Source organism: Oratosquilla oratoria, chromosome 9, assembly GCF_046742065.1.
Source record: "Oratosquilla oratoria isolate Oo_2021 chromosome 9, ASM4674206v1, whole genome shotgun sequence".
Classification (NCBI taxonomy): Eukaryota; Metazoa; Arthropoda; class Malacostraca; order Stomatopoda; family Squillidae; genus Oratosquilla; species Oratosquilla oratoria.
Genome location: NC_134785.1, coordinates 39,016,513 through 39,031,051, shown reverse-complemented (window position 1 = coordinate 39,031,051; position 14,539 = coordinate 39,016,513). Strand labels below are relative to the sequence as shown.

Here is a 14,539-nt window from a genome sequence, read left to right as displayed (position 1 = left end):
AACTTCCTTTGTACCAATTTTATATTGCCCAGATATTCTATTTTTACTTTTTCCAAACTTCATTATACTACATTTCTTGATGTTGAAGTTCATTTCCCACTTTTGACTCCATTCCCAGACTTTATCCAGTTCTTTCTGTAGTAATTAACAGTCCTCCTCTGTACTTACTTTCTTAAGTAGTTTTGCATCATCTGCAAAGAAGTTCATATAACATTTCACACCTTCATCTATGTCATTTATATACAGTATATGGCAAACATAATCAGAGCCAGTACCGAACCTTGTGGGACTCCACTTATCATTACTTCCCAGGTTGAGTATTTGTCTCTAAGTACTACCCTCCTTTTTCTCCCATTCAAGAAATCTTCCATCCATTCCAATAATTTTCCTTGCATACCACCTTTTGATTCAGTTTTTCTTATTAGCTTTTTGTGTGATACTTTTATCAAATGCTTTTTGTAGATCCAGGAAAGCACAATCCGCCCATCCGTCCCTTTTTGTTAGTCTCAAGTAGAAGCAAATCAAGTTAGTCGCACATGATCTTCCATGTCTAAATCCAGATTGTGTTGGATTCAATATATTATTTTCTTCCAGATATTTAATCCATCTACTTTTGATAATATTTCACATATTTTTGCTATTGCGCTTGTAAGGGAAACCAGTCTATAGTTGGATTTCCTTGTCCCCTCCTGTATATATTGGTACAATATTTGCAATTTCCAATCCTGTGGTACCTTTCCTTCTTTGAGTAATCAATTAGCTTACAGCAATATCCCAATTTCTTAAGACATTTTTGTACCTAGGCTCTCTATCCAACTCCAAACCTCTATCTAATATTACACCTCTTGCAAATCCAGAAAATGCATAATTATCCAATCTTTGAGTAGCTTTCAGGGTTTCACTCATGCAAGATCTTTTTGGTATTACCCCCAGTGGTGATTCCACTCTGCTCATATCTAAATATTTCTTTGTTGGTTCAGTTTTTCTTTTACTTTTATCTTTCTCCATTTTGTGTATTTATCACTAATATTGTAACATGTCATTTTGGTCACTTGGTGTACACAACTCCCTTCACGCTCTTAAATACAACTAGTGGTTTCCAAAATAGCTTAGCAAAAATGCACTGCACAGTAGAGCTCTTTTCCAGCTGTCCAATTCTGCCTGTGGATTGCATGAAAGTGTGTATGGTTTGACTTGGCCATCCCCACATAAAGGGGGAAGGCTATTAGTATATGTATTGACTATAACCAGTTCCTAATAGTCATAGATATCAGAGGGTCAGGTTTTAGTAGTTGGGTGTTGTAATTATAGAGTGTTGTTGGTACTGCTTCTAAAACCATGTGTCATCCATTATAAGAGGTGATGGTTATCTAAATAAGGTGCCTTACTAGTTCCTCATGGCATTGTTCATTTTGGTTGAGAAACAGATTTTATTCATAGATACTATAGGTTTGAATATGTGTGTATATAATGTCTCTCCCTCTTCAGATGGCTGTAGTAATGTGTCGCCGCCGTTTACGGGAGGTACCAGTACCCTGTGTGGCACAGTCTTTCATCAACCATGGAGCAGTGCTATACAAGTTGTATGTCCTTGGAAACAAGTGGTTTGTTGTTGTGAGGCCATCGCTTAAGAATTTTTATGCTGGAGGTATGTTGTAGTAACTACTTTAAATTGCTTTACCATTTAATAAAGGGTGGTGAGGGGGAAGGGGCTTTTTGGTGTTTACCTTAATCTGACTTGGTCACCTCCCTTGTAAAGTGGAAAAAGCCCTTAGTATATAGATAGGATACAAGAAAGAAGCAATGCTCATTTTGTCTGTTATGCTCTAGTTATCATACCTAGCTACAAACCCACATATGGTTCCAACTTAGGGTATATCTCCTTATCTAGTTGCCATATTTAGATTTAGATTCATGTATTGTTCCAACAGGGTGGAAAGGGAGTTGGGAGATAGGGTTGATGAAAGAGTATTGGGATGGTTTGGACACATGGAAAGAATGAGAAAAGAAAGACTAGTAAAAGAGGTATGGAAGGCAGATGTGGAGGGAGTGAACATGAGGGGACGTCCTAGGATGAGATGGATGGATGGGGTGAAGGGGGCTTTGGGGAAGAGGGGAATGTCTGTTGAGGAAGGACGGGAGAGGACAGAAGACAGGGGTGAATGGAGAATGGTTGTATATGGATGATGTGATGCATGAGGTGGAATGGGTGGGGGGATGGGGGTGAGGTTGTATGTGTGAGCAAAATTTGACGCAGCCCGAAGGGATTTCTCCCTGTCTTCTCCTTTTATGCATGGGGGACAGAGAGGGGAGTCGCCGATTTAATGAAGTGTCCTTGCTGTGGATGTGCTGTGCCTTGCGACACTGCCTCTGACCCACGGCAGTGGACAAGGTGCAGGGATGACCCGTCATCCAAGAGGTGCTAAGATGGGAGGGAAGGTGGAGGGGAGTGTATTTAGGGATGGAATGGGTGGGAATGATTTTGTGCCTTTTTCTTTTTGGCTACCTCCCTTGTAAGGGGGAAAAAGCCTTGGTATATGTATGTATGTATGTATTTTTCCAATCTGGGTTGTATTGCCTTCAAAGCTATTCCAGGTAGGACTGATGTCTGTCTCAGGACCACCATTTGCAAGTACCTGTCATTGGTTCTCAAGCTTTTTATTGCATGAAGTGACTTTAATTTTATTGTGTGCGTTAGTGGTGTAATTCTGGAAATTAGAAACCTTGGCAGCCCTTTCCAGCATTCAGATTTCTCATCCATTTCAATACTGGTTTGTACCAATAGATGGAAGCACAAGGGAGGTAGCCAAAATCAAGACATATATCCATTCCCACCCATTTCATCCCCACACACTCCACTCCCATTCACCACCACTCCCTCCCTCTTTTCTCAGCTCTTCCTGGATAACGAATCAGCCCTGCATCTTACCCATCGCCCTCAGTCAGAAGCAATGCAGTGAGATATAGCACATCCATGGCAAGGCCACTTCATTTAATTGGCGACCCCCCTCTCTGTCTCCTCATGCAGAAAAAGAGAAGACAGGAGAAATCCCTTCGGGCTCCATCAAAATACTATTCACACATACACCTAACCCACACCCCCTTCCATGCATCACAGCATCATCCATACACAACCATTCTCCACTCACCCCTATCTTCTGTCTTTTCCCTTCCTTCCTCAACAGATATCCCCCCTCTTTCCCAGTGCCCCTTTTACCCCATCCATCTCATCCTTGGTCACCCCCTCAGATTCACTCCATCCACCTATGCCTTTCATATTTCTTTTACTAATCTTTCCTCGCTCATTCTTTCCATGTGATCAAACCATCCCAATACTCTTTCGTCAACCCTACCTCCCAACTCCTTTTCTACCCCTGCTCTCCTCCTCACCTCGTTTCTCACTATCCATACTTCGCAGACCATCACAACACATTTAAACTTTCTTACTTTGTCTCTTATGCTCCTTTTCAAATGAGAAAAGGTTTTTGATAATGTTTTAGTTATCAATCCTATCTCAAATTTTTCTGTTTCAGATCAGGAGACTATATTCTTTAACTCTCATCAAGTATCTAAAGCAGATTCATGTTCTCCATTGAGCCAGCTAGATCCAGAGGACCAAACTGATCTTCCCAAAGCAGATCCTGCTGTCTTCAACAGGTAAGCAGATTCAGATCCATGCTATAATTTGGTAGATTTTTATTGTGTCCATAAATTCCAAAGAGCTAACTGTCTGCCCCTTTAGTTCCATCCTCCACTGATCTGCAATTGTGTTTTGTAGACTTACATAACATTTCTTCACAAAGGTCAATCAACTGATCATATAATGGCCAATCATCGCACATCAGAAACATTAGGAATGGAGTACCACAGGGCTCTGTTCTATCCCCCACGCTCTTTAATCTATACATGCATGACTTACCCACACCAGACACCTCAGAAATACAAATCTCTTCCTACGCAGACGACATAACAATCACATGCACACATCGTAACACAGACAAAGCTGCAGAAATAATCCAGCCATACCTTGATACACTCAACACATGGTTCATCACAAACAGACTCAAAATAGCTCCAACCAAATCTACAGCAACACTTCTCACCAACTGGACAAAAGAACACAAATACATACCTCATCTCTACATCAACAACACTCTAATACCACACACAAACACACCGAAAATTCTTGGTGTAACATACGATACATCCATGTCTTTCAAACAACACATCACAAACATAAAAAACAAATGCACACCTAGACTTAATGCACTTAAGTCAATCGCTGGAACAACATTTGGACAAAACAAAGAAACTAATACAACAATATACAAACAGTGCATACGCTCAGTGATGAATTATGCGAGTCCTGCATGGGCTCCTAATCTCAGTGAGACACACCACAACACCCTTCAAATCATACAAAACAAAGCCCTAAAAACAATTACAGGCTGCACAAATACAACACCTACAGACCATTTACACCATGAAACAAAAGTCCTCAAAGTCAAGGACCACCTCGACATGAGAGGCACACAAACACTTGCCGCAGCCACCACAAACACATCACACCCACTACACTACATAGCAGAACACCCACACACACCAAGAAACATTAAAACAACACCCAAAGACCTGTATCACACACAGATACTCTTCTCTTCCTCCACAACCACCAAATACCAGCCTCCGGAAACATATTCATAATCATATCACTCACTGCTCCATTAACACACTGAAAGACAACACACTGCTGCATGCCAGACCCCCTGATATCCACCCTTCTGAATCCTCTCTCCCACAAAAGGACAGCACTTCTAAGCTACCAGAAGAGGCTGGATGACCGCATTGTGAATAGCTGCCCAGGATGTAACACTTCACCCCATACCATACAACACATAATGGAAGACTGCATTATACACAATCATGCACGCAAACAACACAACATACACTCTATAAAGGATTTGTGGGAAATCCCAGTTTCGGCTGTGGCATTCCTTGGGGAGACGGGACTGCTCGGACAGACAGTCTAGGGAATGACAACAACAACAACAACAACAATTAGTCTTTTGTCCCAGGTCTCTTGTGCAGGGGACCCACAACATTTTACTGATATTAGACGTTGGATCAATCAATCTGTTGCCTCTGTCTGGTCTCTCTTGTAAAAGACCATGGCCTTCAGGTAAGCAGCAGCAGCCTCCATGCAGTTCCAAGACTCTATCTATATACCAAGGGTTTCTTCCCTCTTATAAGGGAGGTAGCCAAGTCAAAGGCATGCACCCACTCCTACCCATTCCACTCTGATCCACCACACTTGTTTCCCTCTCATCTTAGTTCCTCACGGATGAAAGGTCATCCCTGTCTCCTGCCTACTGTCCAGTCGGAAACAGTGCAGCAAGACAGCACAAGTCACTCAGGGAAAATAAAATGTGTTGTTTAGGGGTGGTTTGTGTGGTACATTGTAGTATGAGGCTTTGTGTATTTACCTAGTTGTGCAAGGATGGTGTGTGCAAGGATGGTGTGTGGAACAAGAAGGACAGGGGGAAATAGAAGAAAGGGTAGTGAATGGTGGGATGAGGAAACAAAGAAGGTTGTAGAAGAGAAGAAGCGAGCTTTCACAGATTGGTTACAAAAGAGGACAGGGGAGTCATATGAGACGTACAAAGAAAAGAAAAGAGAAGTAAAGCAAAAGGTAAAGGAGGCAAAGAGGAGAGCAGATGTGAAATGGGGTAGGAGTATGACAGAAAATTTTGAAAGTAATAAAAAGATGTTTTGGAAAGAAATTAAGAGAGGAAGAGGAGGCGAATCAAGTAGGGAAGAAAAGGTAAAAGGTACAGATGGAGAGATGATAATGGAAGAGATGGCAGTGAGGGGAAGATGGGCAGAATATTTTAGGGAGTTGCTAAATGTGAAGGAGGATAGGGAAGGAAAGATAGCTGCAGTGGGAAATGCGAAGAAAATGAGAGTGATGAGTGAGGAGAATGGAGGAGAAATAAGGAAGGATGAGGTGAAGGCAGTTGTAAAGATGATGAAAGCAGGTAAGGCACCTGGTCTGGATGGATGTCATGCAGAATGTCTGAAAAAGGGAGGTTCAGTGATGGTGGACTGGTTGGTGAGGTTATTTAATGTTTGCTGGATGTTGGATGGTATCGCAACATATGAGTTGTGGTAGTACGTGGTCGTAGTTGAGCGGTGTTCGGAGGCTTAGAATAAAAGCAGCGGAGCAACGTGTAGCTCTGTCTCTCTCTGTGGTCTTTTTTCTTCTTTATTTGGTGACAGGAGGTGCTTATATACATGGCTCGTGGTTAGGTTGCCGACGAGATAATATTTATTTACAAGATGCAGTTTTAGCAAATATTAGAGATCAGGATAGGTTTTAACTACCTTATACATTGCATATACATATTTACAAATGACATACAGTTGTCCGAGGTTGGACAGGATAGACATATCCCGTAGGAAAGGGATTTAAATATAATGTGTATCAATGCTTGGCTTGGTGGCAATCCTTTAGGGTTGGTGAGCCGTCCAACTGCGCGTGAGGTGTCTGCCTGGACAATAGCGACCTGACCCGTAGTGACCAGGTGCGTGGAGATGTCAGGTCGAGTACCAGGCTACTCTGACTGCACCGAAATGCATCGGTGTCGTGCCGATAGTATACGCAGAGGTGGTAGATGAATGTCTAGGAGATTTTGGTGGTAGATTACGTCTTCTAGGAGGTCTAGATGCTAACAGTTGCTCGGCATACGCTACCAGTGTCCGTCCTCGCGACACCATGAGCTTGAGATCCACATAGGCTTGGTGCACGAACTGTTAAGGAGATAGAAGAAGGAGGGGTGTGCCTAGGTGAAGGGGTTGACCTTCCCTGAGTGGCAAAGGTGATCTGCACAGCTAGAAGGGAGATACTTGGTTATGGCATGATAAGATGAACATGAATGATAAATATTGGTTTTGGAAATAGATGCTTGGATTTGTTGGGGCTAAAGAAACTTATACAATTCTATTTCTGAGGCTATAGCGTGGTGTCGGGATCAGTGGAGTGGTAAAGGTGTTTGTGTCTAGAGTCTCGGTCGTGTGTGTTGGTTGTAGTATGGGCGGGGATGGAATGTCATCCATGTCGAGACCTCTAGGAACTAGTTTGATATGATCTAAATGTAGGATAGCCTCTGTGAGTTCGCGTAAGTGGAGAGCTTTGATCTTATTGTGCGGAAGTATGTCGGTGACCCGAAATGGACCATGGAATTTGGGTGCAAGTTTTGATGTGGGTTGGTGGTTGGTGTGGTATATTATGTCACCTACAGAAACATTGCAATCTCTGGAGTGAGCGTTCTTCAACCTAAGCATATCTGCTTTTGAGAGAGTCAGTGACTCATGTATTCTCTTGAAAAGAGTGTTGAAATTATTGAGAGTTACCTTGACAAAATCATTGAAATCATACACAGGGGGGGTTTCTGAAGTGAGTAGGTCGTATGGCATTTTCTTATCAGATCCAAACAAAACAAAATGGGGTGATTCTGAGATTGATCTATTGATTGCGCTGTTGATGCAGGCTTGTATCATGGGTATGTGTTCGTCCCAAGATGCGTGTATGTCTGTGGCAAGGTGTCTGAGAATATTGAGTATCTTCCGATTTTGACGTTCAACGAGTCCATTTGAGCTGGGGTGGTATGGTGTGGTGTTACACTTTGTAATGTTGAACTGTTGGCAGATATTTGTGAGGATGTCGTTATTAAATTCCGTGCCGTTGTCTGAGATTAGTGTTTTCGGTGTGGTGTATGGGCAGATGACGTTATTGATTATTGTCTGAGCTACACTTTTTGCTGTCTTGTTCGCTAAAGGAGAGAGGATGCAGAACCGAGAGAAATGATCGATGCATACGAAAAGGTACTGGTTTCCATTGAGAGTGATTGGAAGTTTGAGTAAGTCAATGGCAATGGTTTCAAAGGGTTTGGAAGGTGTTGGGTAATTGTGTATTGGTACTTGACCGCTAATGTGACCTTTATGAGTTATGCATGAGTGGCATGCGTCTATGTATGTGTGTATGTCTTTACGCATGGTGGGCCAAAAGTACTTTAACCTAGCTTGCGAGAGGCACTTGTCCTTCCCGCAATGTCCTGCTAATGGAGAATCATGTAGTATTTTGAGAACTTCTGGAACAAGACTTGTGGGAACTACTAATTGTGTAACCATGCGGTTTGGTTCGCATTTGTTTGTGAGCAGTGTTGTGTGGTAGAGAACCTGGTCTATGAGAGAGTAGTTGTCTATGTTGGGAGGAAAATCGTCTGTGTTTGTAGTGTCACCTGAATTTAGATAGTGTATGATTCTTTTCCATAGGGGGTCTGTCGCTTGAGCGGCAATGATGCGGTCTCGCGTAATGTCAAGTGGCTCTGATGCTTGACGTATTGTTGCTACGTTTCTACTAAGGGCGTCGGCGACATAGTTTGCATGGCCCTGGACGTAGTGGAAGGTAGGCATGAAGTCCTGGATAGTAAGGAACCATCTGGCTAGTTTCCCAGTTAGGTTCTTGCCTTTGAAGAGGTTTAAAACGGGTTGATGATCTGTGTGTACATGTATTTCGTATCCTAGAATGATGTCTTTAAAATGTTTGAGGGCATATATGATTGCGAGCGCTTCAATTTCAGTGACAGAGTAGTTTTGTTCGTGCTTGTTTAATGCGCGACTGGCGTAAGCTATAGGTCTAAGTTTGGAGTCGTGTTGTTGCATTAGTACTGCGCCAAGGCCTTTGTATGAAGCATCTGTGCATAGTGTGAAGGGTTTAGAGAAGTTTGGGAATGCCAGAACCGGGGCTGTTGTGAATGCTTGTTTGAGTTTGTGGAAAGCGGTGTTGTGTTCAGACGTCCAGTTAAAAGGAGTATCTTTCTTGAGAAGGGCTGTTAAAGGAGCTGCCATGTGAGCATAGCCTTCGATAAAACGTCTGTAAAAACCTGAAAGTCCTAGAAATGATTTCACGTGTTCTGTAGAGTTAGGGGTTGGAAAATCTAGAACAGCCTTAACCTTGTCTTGAGAAGTAATGACACCGTGTGAGTTTATGACGTGTCCTAGGAACCTTATTTCCTTTTTGAGGAAGGAGCACTTTTTGAGTTTAAGTTTTAGGCCTGCCGCGGCTAATCTTGAGAAGACAGTTTGAAGTGTGGTAAGGTGTTCCGTGAGTGACCGTGAGGCAATGATAATGTCGTCAAGGTATATGAAGACAGTCTTTCCAATCAAACCTTCTAAGACTTTGAACATAAGTCTTGTGAAAACAGAGGGAGCAGAGACGAGTCCCATGGCCAACCTTTTGAAGTGGTAATGGCCCGTATTGGTACTGAAGGCTGTTAGAGGTTTTGATTCGTCATCTAGAGGTATTTGGAAATACCCTGACATAAGGTCGAGAGTAGAGAAGACCGTGTTGTGTTCGCCTATGGAGTAGATTGTGTCTTGGAGATGAGGAATAGGATGTCTTTCGGGAATGATGAGTTTATTTAGCTCACGGAAATCAACAACAGGGCGAAAAGAGCCGTCGTGTTTTGGAACGACAAAGAGAGGAAAATTCCAGGGAGATAGGCTGTGTTCAATGATGCCTTGGTCGAGCATATCTGCAATTATGTTGTCGACAATGTTTCTTTTACTGTGAGGAAGACGGTAAGCGGGTATGTACCGTGGTTTTGCATTTTGTTGAAGTGGTATATGATGTTGTATGATGTCTGTGAGACCTAATGGTTCGCCTGGGAGTGCAATTGCGTGTCTGTACGTGTTCAAGAGTGTCAGGAGATCTTCTCGTGCTTCAGGGAAATCTACATCGTTAATGTGTGGTGCTTTGATGGTTTCCTGTGTGTTCTGTTCTCCGTTGGTGATGGCGCATACGTGTTGTGAGTTGTCATGGTCGATTACGTGTACTGGGGCGGGATACACTGTAAAATCACAAACGTTCGTTCCTTTGTTCATCTGAAGAGGGGCATTGGTATTATTTGCAACTATGATTGTTGTGTGTCCTTTGCTCGATGTGTGAGATAGGGCGGATAAGAGAGATACACCAGATACACGGCAAGTGTCTGTGATGCAAAGAACATCTGAGTCGGGAGCTTTGAAGATACGCACTTTGAGTTTTGTGTACTCGCGTGGATAGAGTGTTTTGTCAGTTATTACAACCGCGTGAGAATTCGTGAGAGAGATCTGTGAGACGGTAGTGTATTGTGGTGATATTTCCTGTATGTTAGTGAAAACATCGTGTTTCTTGTGGTCGCGAGTTGACTTTGACATGCGCGCTGACAGTGTACGTCTATTACGTCTGTGGTGTGAGCTACGGGGGTGAGCGGATGGGGTGGGCGTGTCCGTTACACCAGTGTGCGTGTCTGTTACAAGTGTCACCTTTTCTGTTTCGTCACTGTTTTGTTCAGTTGTTGCTGTTGTTGATGTTGCATGCTGTTGCTCGATCATATGCAAGTGTTTGACGCGCGTGTTTTCTGTGTGTGCATGCGTGTTAGCTGTCTTTAAAGCCGTTATGAAGTGATTATTGAAACCAATGCCGTTTTGAGCAGGATAGATGATGATGCGGTTTCTTTGCATCCATGTCAAACCTATAAGAATATCTGCGGGAAACACTACGTCCGCTATGTATACTGTCGTTGTAATGGGAGGACAGTTGGCATGCAGGGAGATGTCTAGTTCGGTTTTTCCTATGATGGGAAAGGGAACTCCGTCTACATTTTGTAATGTGATATCCGTTGGTTCTATAACTGTTACTCTACGGTGTCGGAATCGGAATTGGTCGAAGGAAACCTTTGACATTAGATTAACTGGGGATCCTGTGTCCAGAAAGAGTAGTTGTGGAAGGTTGTTGACCGTGGCGTGAAATGTCATAGCAGACGGGGATGATCGAGAGTCAGCCATCGTGAGAATCGGTAGTGGGGGGTTTGATTCTGTCTCGTGAGGTCGTGTGTTTTGTTCACCGTGAGACGATAGTCATACCGTGTTGTGTTTGTTTGTGTTGTCGCTAGTCGGGTGTTGGGGAGACGCGTATGATGTGTAGGTTTGTGATTTCAAGACGCGACATTGTGTTGTGTCGTGAAAAGCTGGTCCGTGATATGAGCAGTAGCTAGTTGGTTGTCTGTAATAACACCTGTTTGTGCTATGTCCTACTATGTTGCAGATTTTGCAAAAGAATGGTCTCCTAGATTGTGAACGCTGTCGTGATCTTGTGCGTGATATTTGTCTACCTCTTGTATCACACAAGAGGTAGACATGGGTTTATCTCTAGTGTAATGTTCTTGTGAGATTTTTGCTACTGTGGGAGTGGGTGGGTGTGTGAGTGTGTGTGTAAGGGGGATTTGTTGTTGTTGAATTTGTGTTTTTGTCGCTGATGTGTCCGAAAATTTTCTAGAGAAGTCAACGAGTGTTGTGTCTGGATCAAAAGGAATGTTCTCTATTTTCTTTAGTGTTTCTGGGTGAAGTCGCGAGATCAGTTTTATGTAGCCAAATAATGAGAGTACGTGATCTAGGCTGATTGTGTTATTTTTAACCCAAGGTGAAGAAGTGAATGCGTCTTTTATTTCTTCCTTGAACTGACTCGCCTCCCTGACTGCTCTTTCTTTGGTGAGATAAGGGGGGTTGTTAAAGTTTGTTCCTAGTGTGTAGAAGGGAGAAAGGGAGCCTAACTGTTCATATGGGGCGAAGGATTTTTTGAACTCGTCAATGAAATTTTGGAAAGTCTGTGGTTGTTGGAACGCGTCGGATTGGATTATGTCGCTTGCAAGGGTATCGTTGAAATCGATGCGACTTTTAAGGACAGCGATTTTAGTCATTTCATCGTGCACCTGTGTGCGCTGTATTTCCGAACGGACGTCATCTAAGAGAGTGTGGATGGCGATGTTTGTCCCGTTGAACTTAGGAAGAGTGTTGTCATGCTGCAGGAGTGTTAGTAGGTTTGTTGCAGAACGTTGCATGTGTGGTTGAGCGACGGTTGGGTCTGTGTTTTGATTCGGCGAGGACTGTGTGTTATTTTCGTTTTGTGCTGCCATTTTGGAACGAGTGTTGTAATGGTGTGAAACGTTGGACTGTGAATGGGTCATGCACACTTTCGTACAAAAAGAAAAAAAAATCACCGAAAAAAATTTAAGGCTTTGCAAAAAATATAAAAAAAAAATCACTGGATAGCCTTCACTTAACCTCACTCACACAACAATTTAGAGCTACCTAGCCCCAATAAATACAGGCATCTACTTACAGTTCTGACGAGGTGAAGCGATGGTGAAGGGTTCACAAGAGGTGGAAGTTGAATAATTCGATGGAGTGTGGTGCGATGATGCAGATCTGGAAATATTGAAAGAATGAGAAGGGTGGCAAATGGGTTAGTTCGTGTGTGGAATTCTTCAGTTTTTGAAAGGTGTCGGTTCGACTTCCGGACGTAAGAGCGATACTTCCTTTGAAGGATGTTGTTGAGCTGGGTCACGGCGAGGGAGATGGGCTTTTGTCTCGTTGCCGGTTCGTTGGATAGGTGGTTCGCTGGGATAACTTGTCCTGTGCGTTGGCTAGCTCGTTCGCTTCGCTGGATAGTTGGATCGCTGGGATAACTTGTCCTGTGCGTTGGCTAGCTCGTTCGCTTCGCTGGGTAGGACTCACAGCGAAGGTTCGAGTTGATGGGCTTGCTGGCGTTGGGTAGGTTGCACAACGTTCCTGCTCCGGGATCTTGTGCTTGCTGATTTCAGATATGTTGAATCCCGCGCAGTTTACCAGATATTTTGAATCCCGCGTTGGTTCCAGATAAGTTCATATCCCACTGCTGCTGCCAGATATGTTGGATGGTATCTCAACATATGAGTTGTGGTAGTACGTGGTCGTAGTTGAGCGGTGTTCGGAGGCTTAGAATAAAAGCAGCGGAGCAACGTGTAGCTCTGTCTCTCTCTGTGGTCTTTCTCTTCTTTATTTGGTGACAGGAGGTGCTTATATACATGGCTCGTGGTTAGGTTGCCGACGAGATAATATTTATTTACAAGATGCAGTTTTAGCAAATATTAGAGATCAGGATAGGTTTTAACTACCTTATACATTGCATATACATATTTACAAATGACATACAGTTGTCCGAGGTTGGACAGGATAGACATATCCCGTAGGAAAGGGATTTAAATATAATGTGTATCAATGCTTGGCTTGGTGGCAATCCTTTAGGGTTGGTGAGCCGTCCAACTGCGCGTGAGGTGTCTGCCTGGACAATAGCGACCTGACCCGTAGTGACCAGGTGCGTGGAGATGTCAGGTCGAGTACCAGGCTACTCTGACTGCACCGAAATGCATCGGTGTCGTGCCGATAGTATACGCAGAGGTGGTAGATGAATGTCTAGGAGATTTTGGTGGTAGATTACGTCTTCTAGGAGGTCTAGATGCTAACATGGAGAGAGGGTAGAGTACCGGAGGACTGGAGTAGTGCCTGTATAGTTCCTCTTTACAAGGGAAAAGGGGACAAGTGTGAATGTAGTAATTTCAGAGGGATTAGCCTGTTGAGTGTAGTAGGGAAGGCTTATGGGAGGATCTTAATTGAGAGGATTAGGAGAGGAACAGAAGAAGTAATTGGTGAGGAACAGTGTGGATTTAGGACGGGTAGAGGTTGTGTAGATCAGATCTTTGTGGTAAGACAGATATGTGAGAAAGCTATAGGAAAGGGGAAGGATGTTTTTTGGGCTTTTATGGATCTGGAAAAAGCTTATGATAGGGTAGACAGAAAGGCACTGTGGGAGGTTATGCAGATTTATGGGATAGGAGGAAAGCTTTTGGGAGCTGTCAAGAGTTTTTATGAGAGTAGTAGAGCATGTGTTAGGATTAGAAATGGAGAGAGTGAGTGGTTTGAAGTAAAGGTGGAACTTCGTCAAGGATGCGTTATGTCGCCCTGGCTGTTCAACTTATACATGGATGGAGTGGTGCGAGAGGTGAATGCTAGGGTAGTGAGTCAGGGATTGGAGATGGTTAAAGAAAATGGAGAAAAGTGGGAGGTGAGCCAGCTGTTGTTTGTGGACGACACTGCGCTTGTGGCAGGGTCAGAGGAGGGATTGAGGAAGCTGGTGGCAGAGTTTGGGAGAGTATGTGATAGAAGAAAGCTGAAGATAAATGTGGGTAAAAGTAAGGTGATGAGATGTACAAGGGGTGAAAGTGGCAGTAGACTGGAAGTGAACATTAAGGGAGAGCGACTGGAGGAAGTGGATAGTTTTAGATACTTGGGTGCAAGTGTAGCATGAAAAGGTGGAGTGAAGGTGGAGGTAGAATGTAGATTGAGAGAAGCGAGTAAATGCCTTGGTGGTTTAAAGAGTGTAATGAGGAATAGACATTTGGGAATGGATGCGAAGAGGAGACTGTATGAAGGAGTGATTGTGCCAACAGCACTGTATGGGGCAGAAACGTGGAACATAAGAGAAGAAGAGAGAAGGAGTTTGAATGTGTTTGAGATGAGGTGTCTGAGAAGTATGGTGGTGGTTACTAGGCTGGATAGAGTGAGAAATGAGGAGGTGAGGAGGAGAACAGGGGTAAAAAAGGATTTGGGAGATAGGGTTGAT

General features: G+C 43.5%; 1 protein-coding gene across 2 annotated transcripts in view; it reads left to right on the top strand.

The window, feature by feature from the left end:
- LOC143028313 (inositol-tetrakisphosphate 1-kinase-like) overlaps nt 1-14,539 on the top strand; it is a 62,075-nt gene that overhangs the window by 29,553 nt on the left and 17,983 nt on the right. For both annotated transcript variants that reach the window (XM_076190207.1, XM_076190208.1), the window contains 2 exons: nt 1,489-1,648; nt 3,534-3,657. In XM_076190207.1, coding sequence (XP_076046322.1) covers nt 1,489-1,648; nt 3,534-3,657 — 284 coding nt within the window. The remainder of the gene's footprint in view (nt 1-1,488; nt 1,649-3,533; nt 3,658-14,539) is intronic.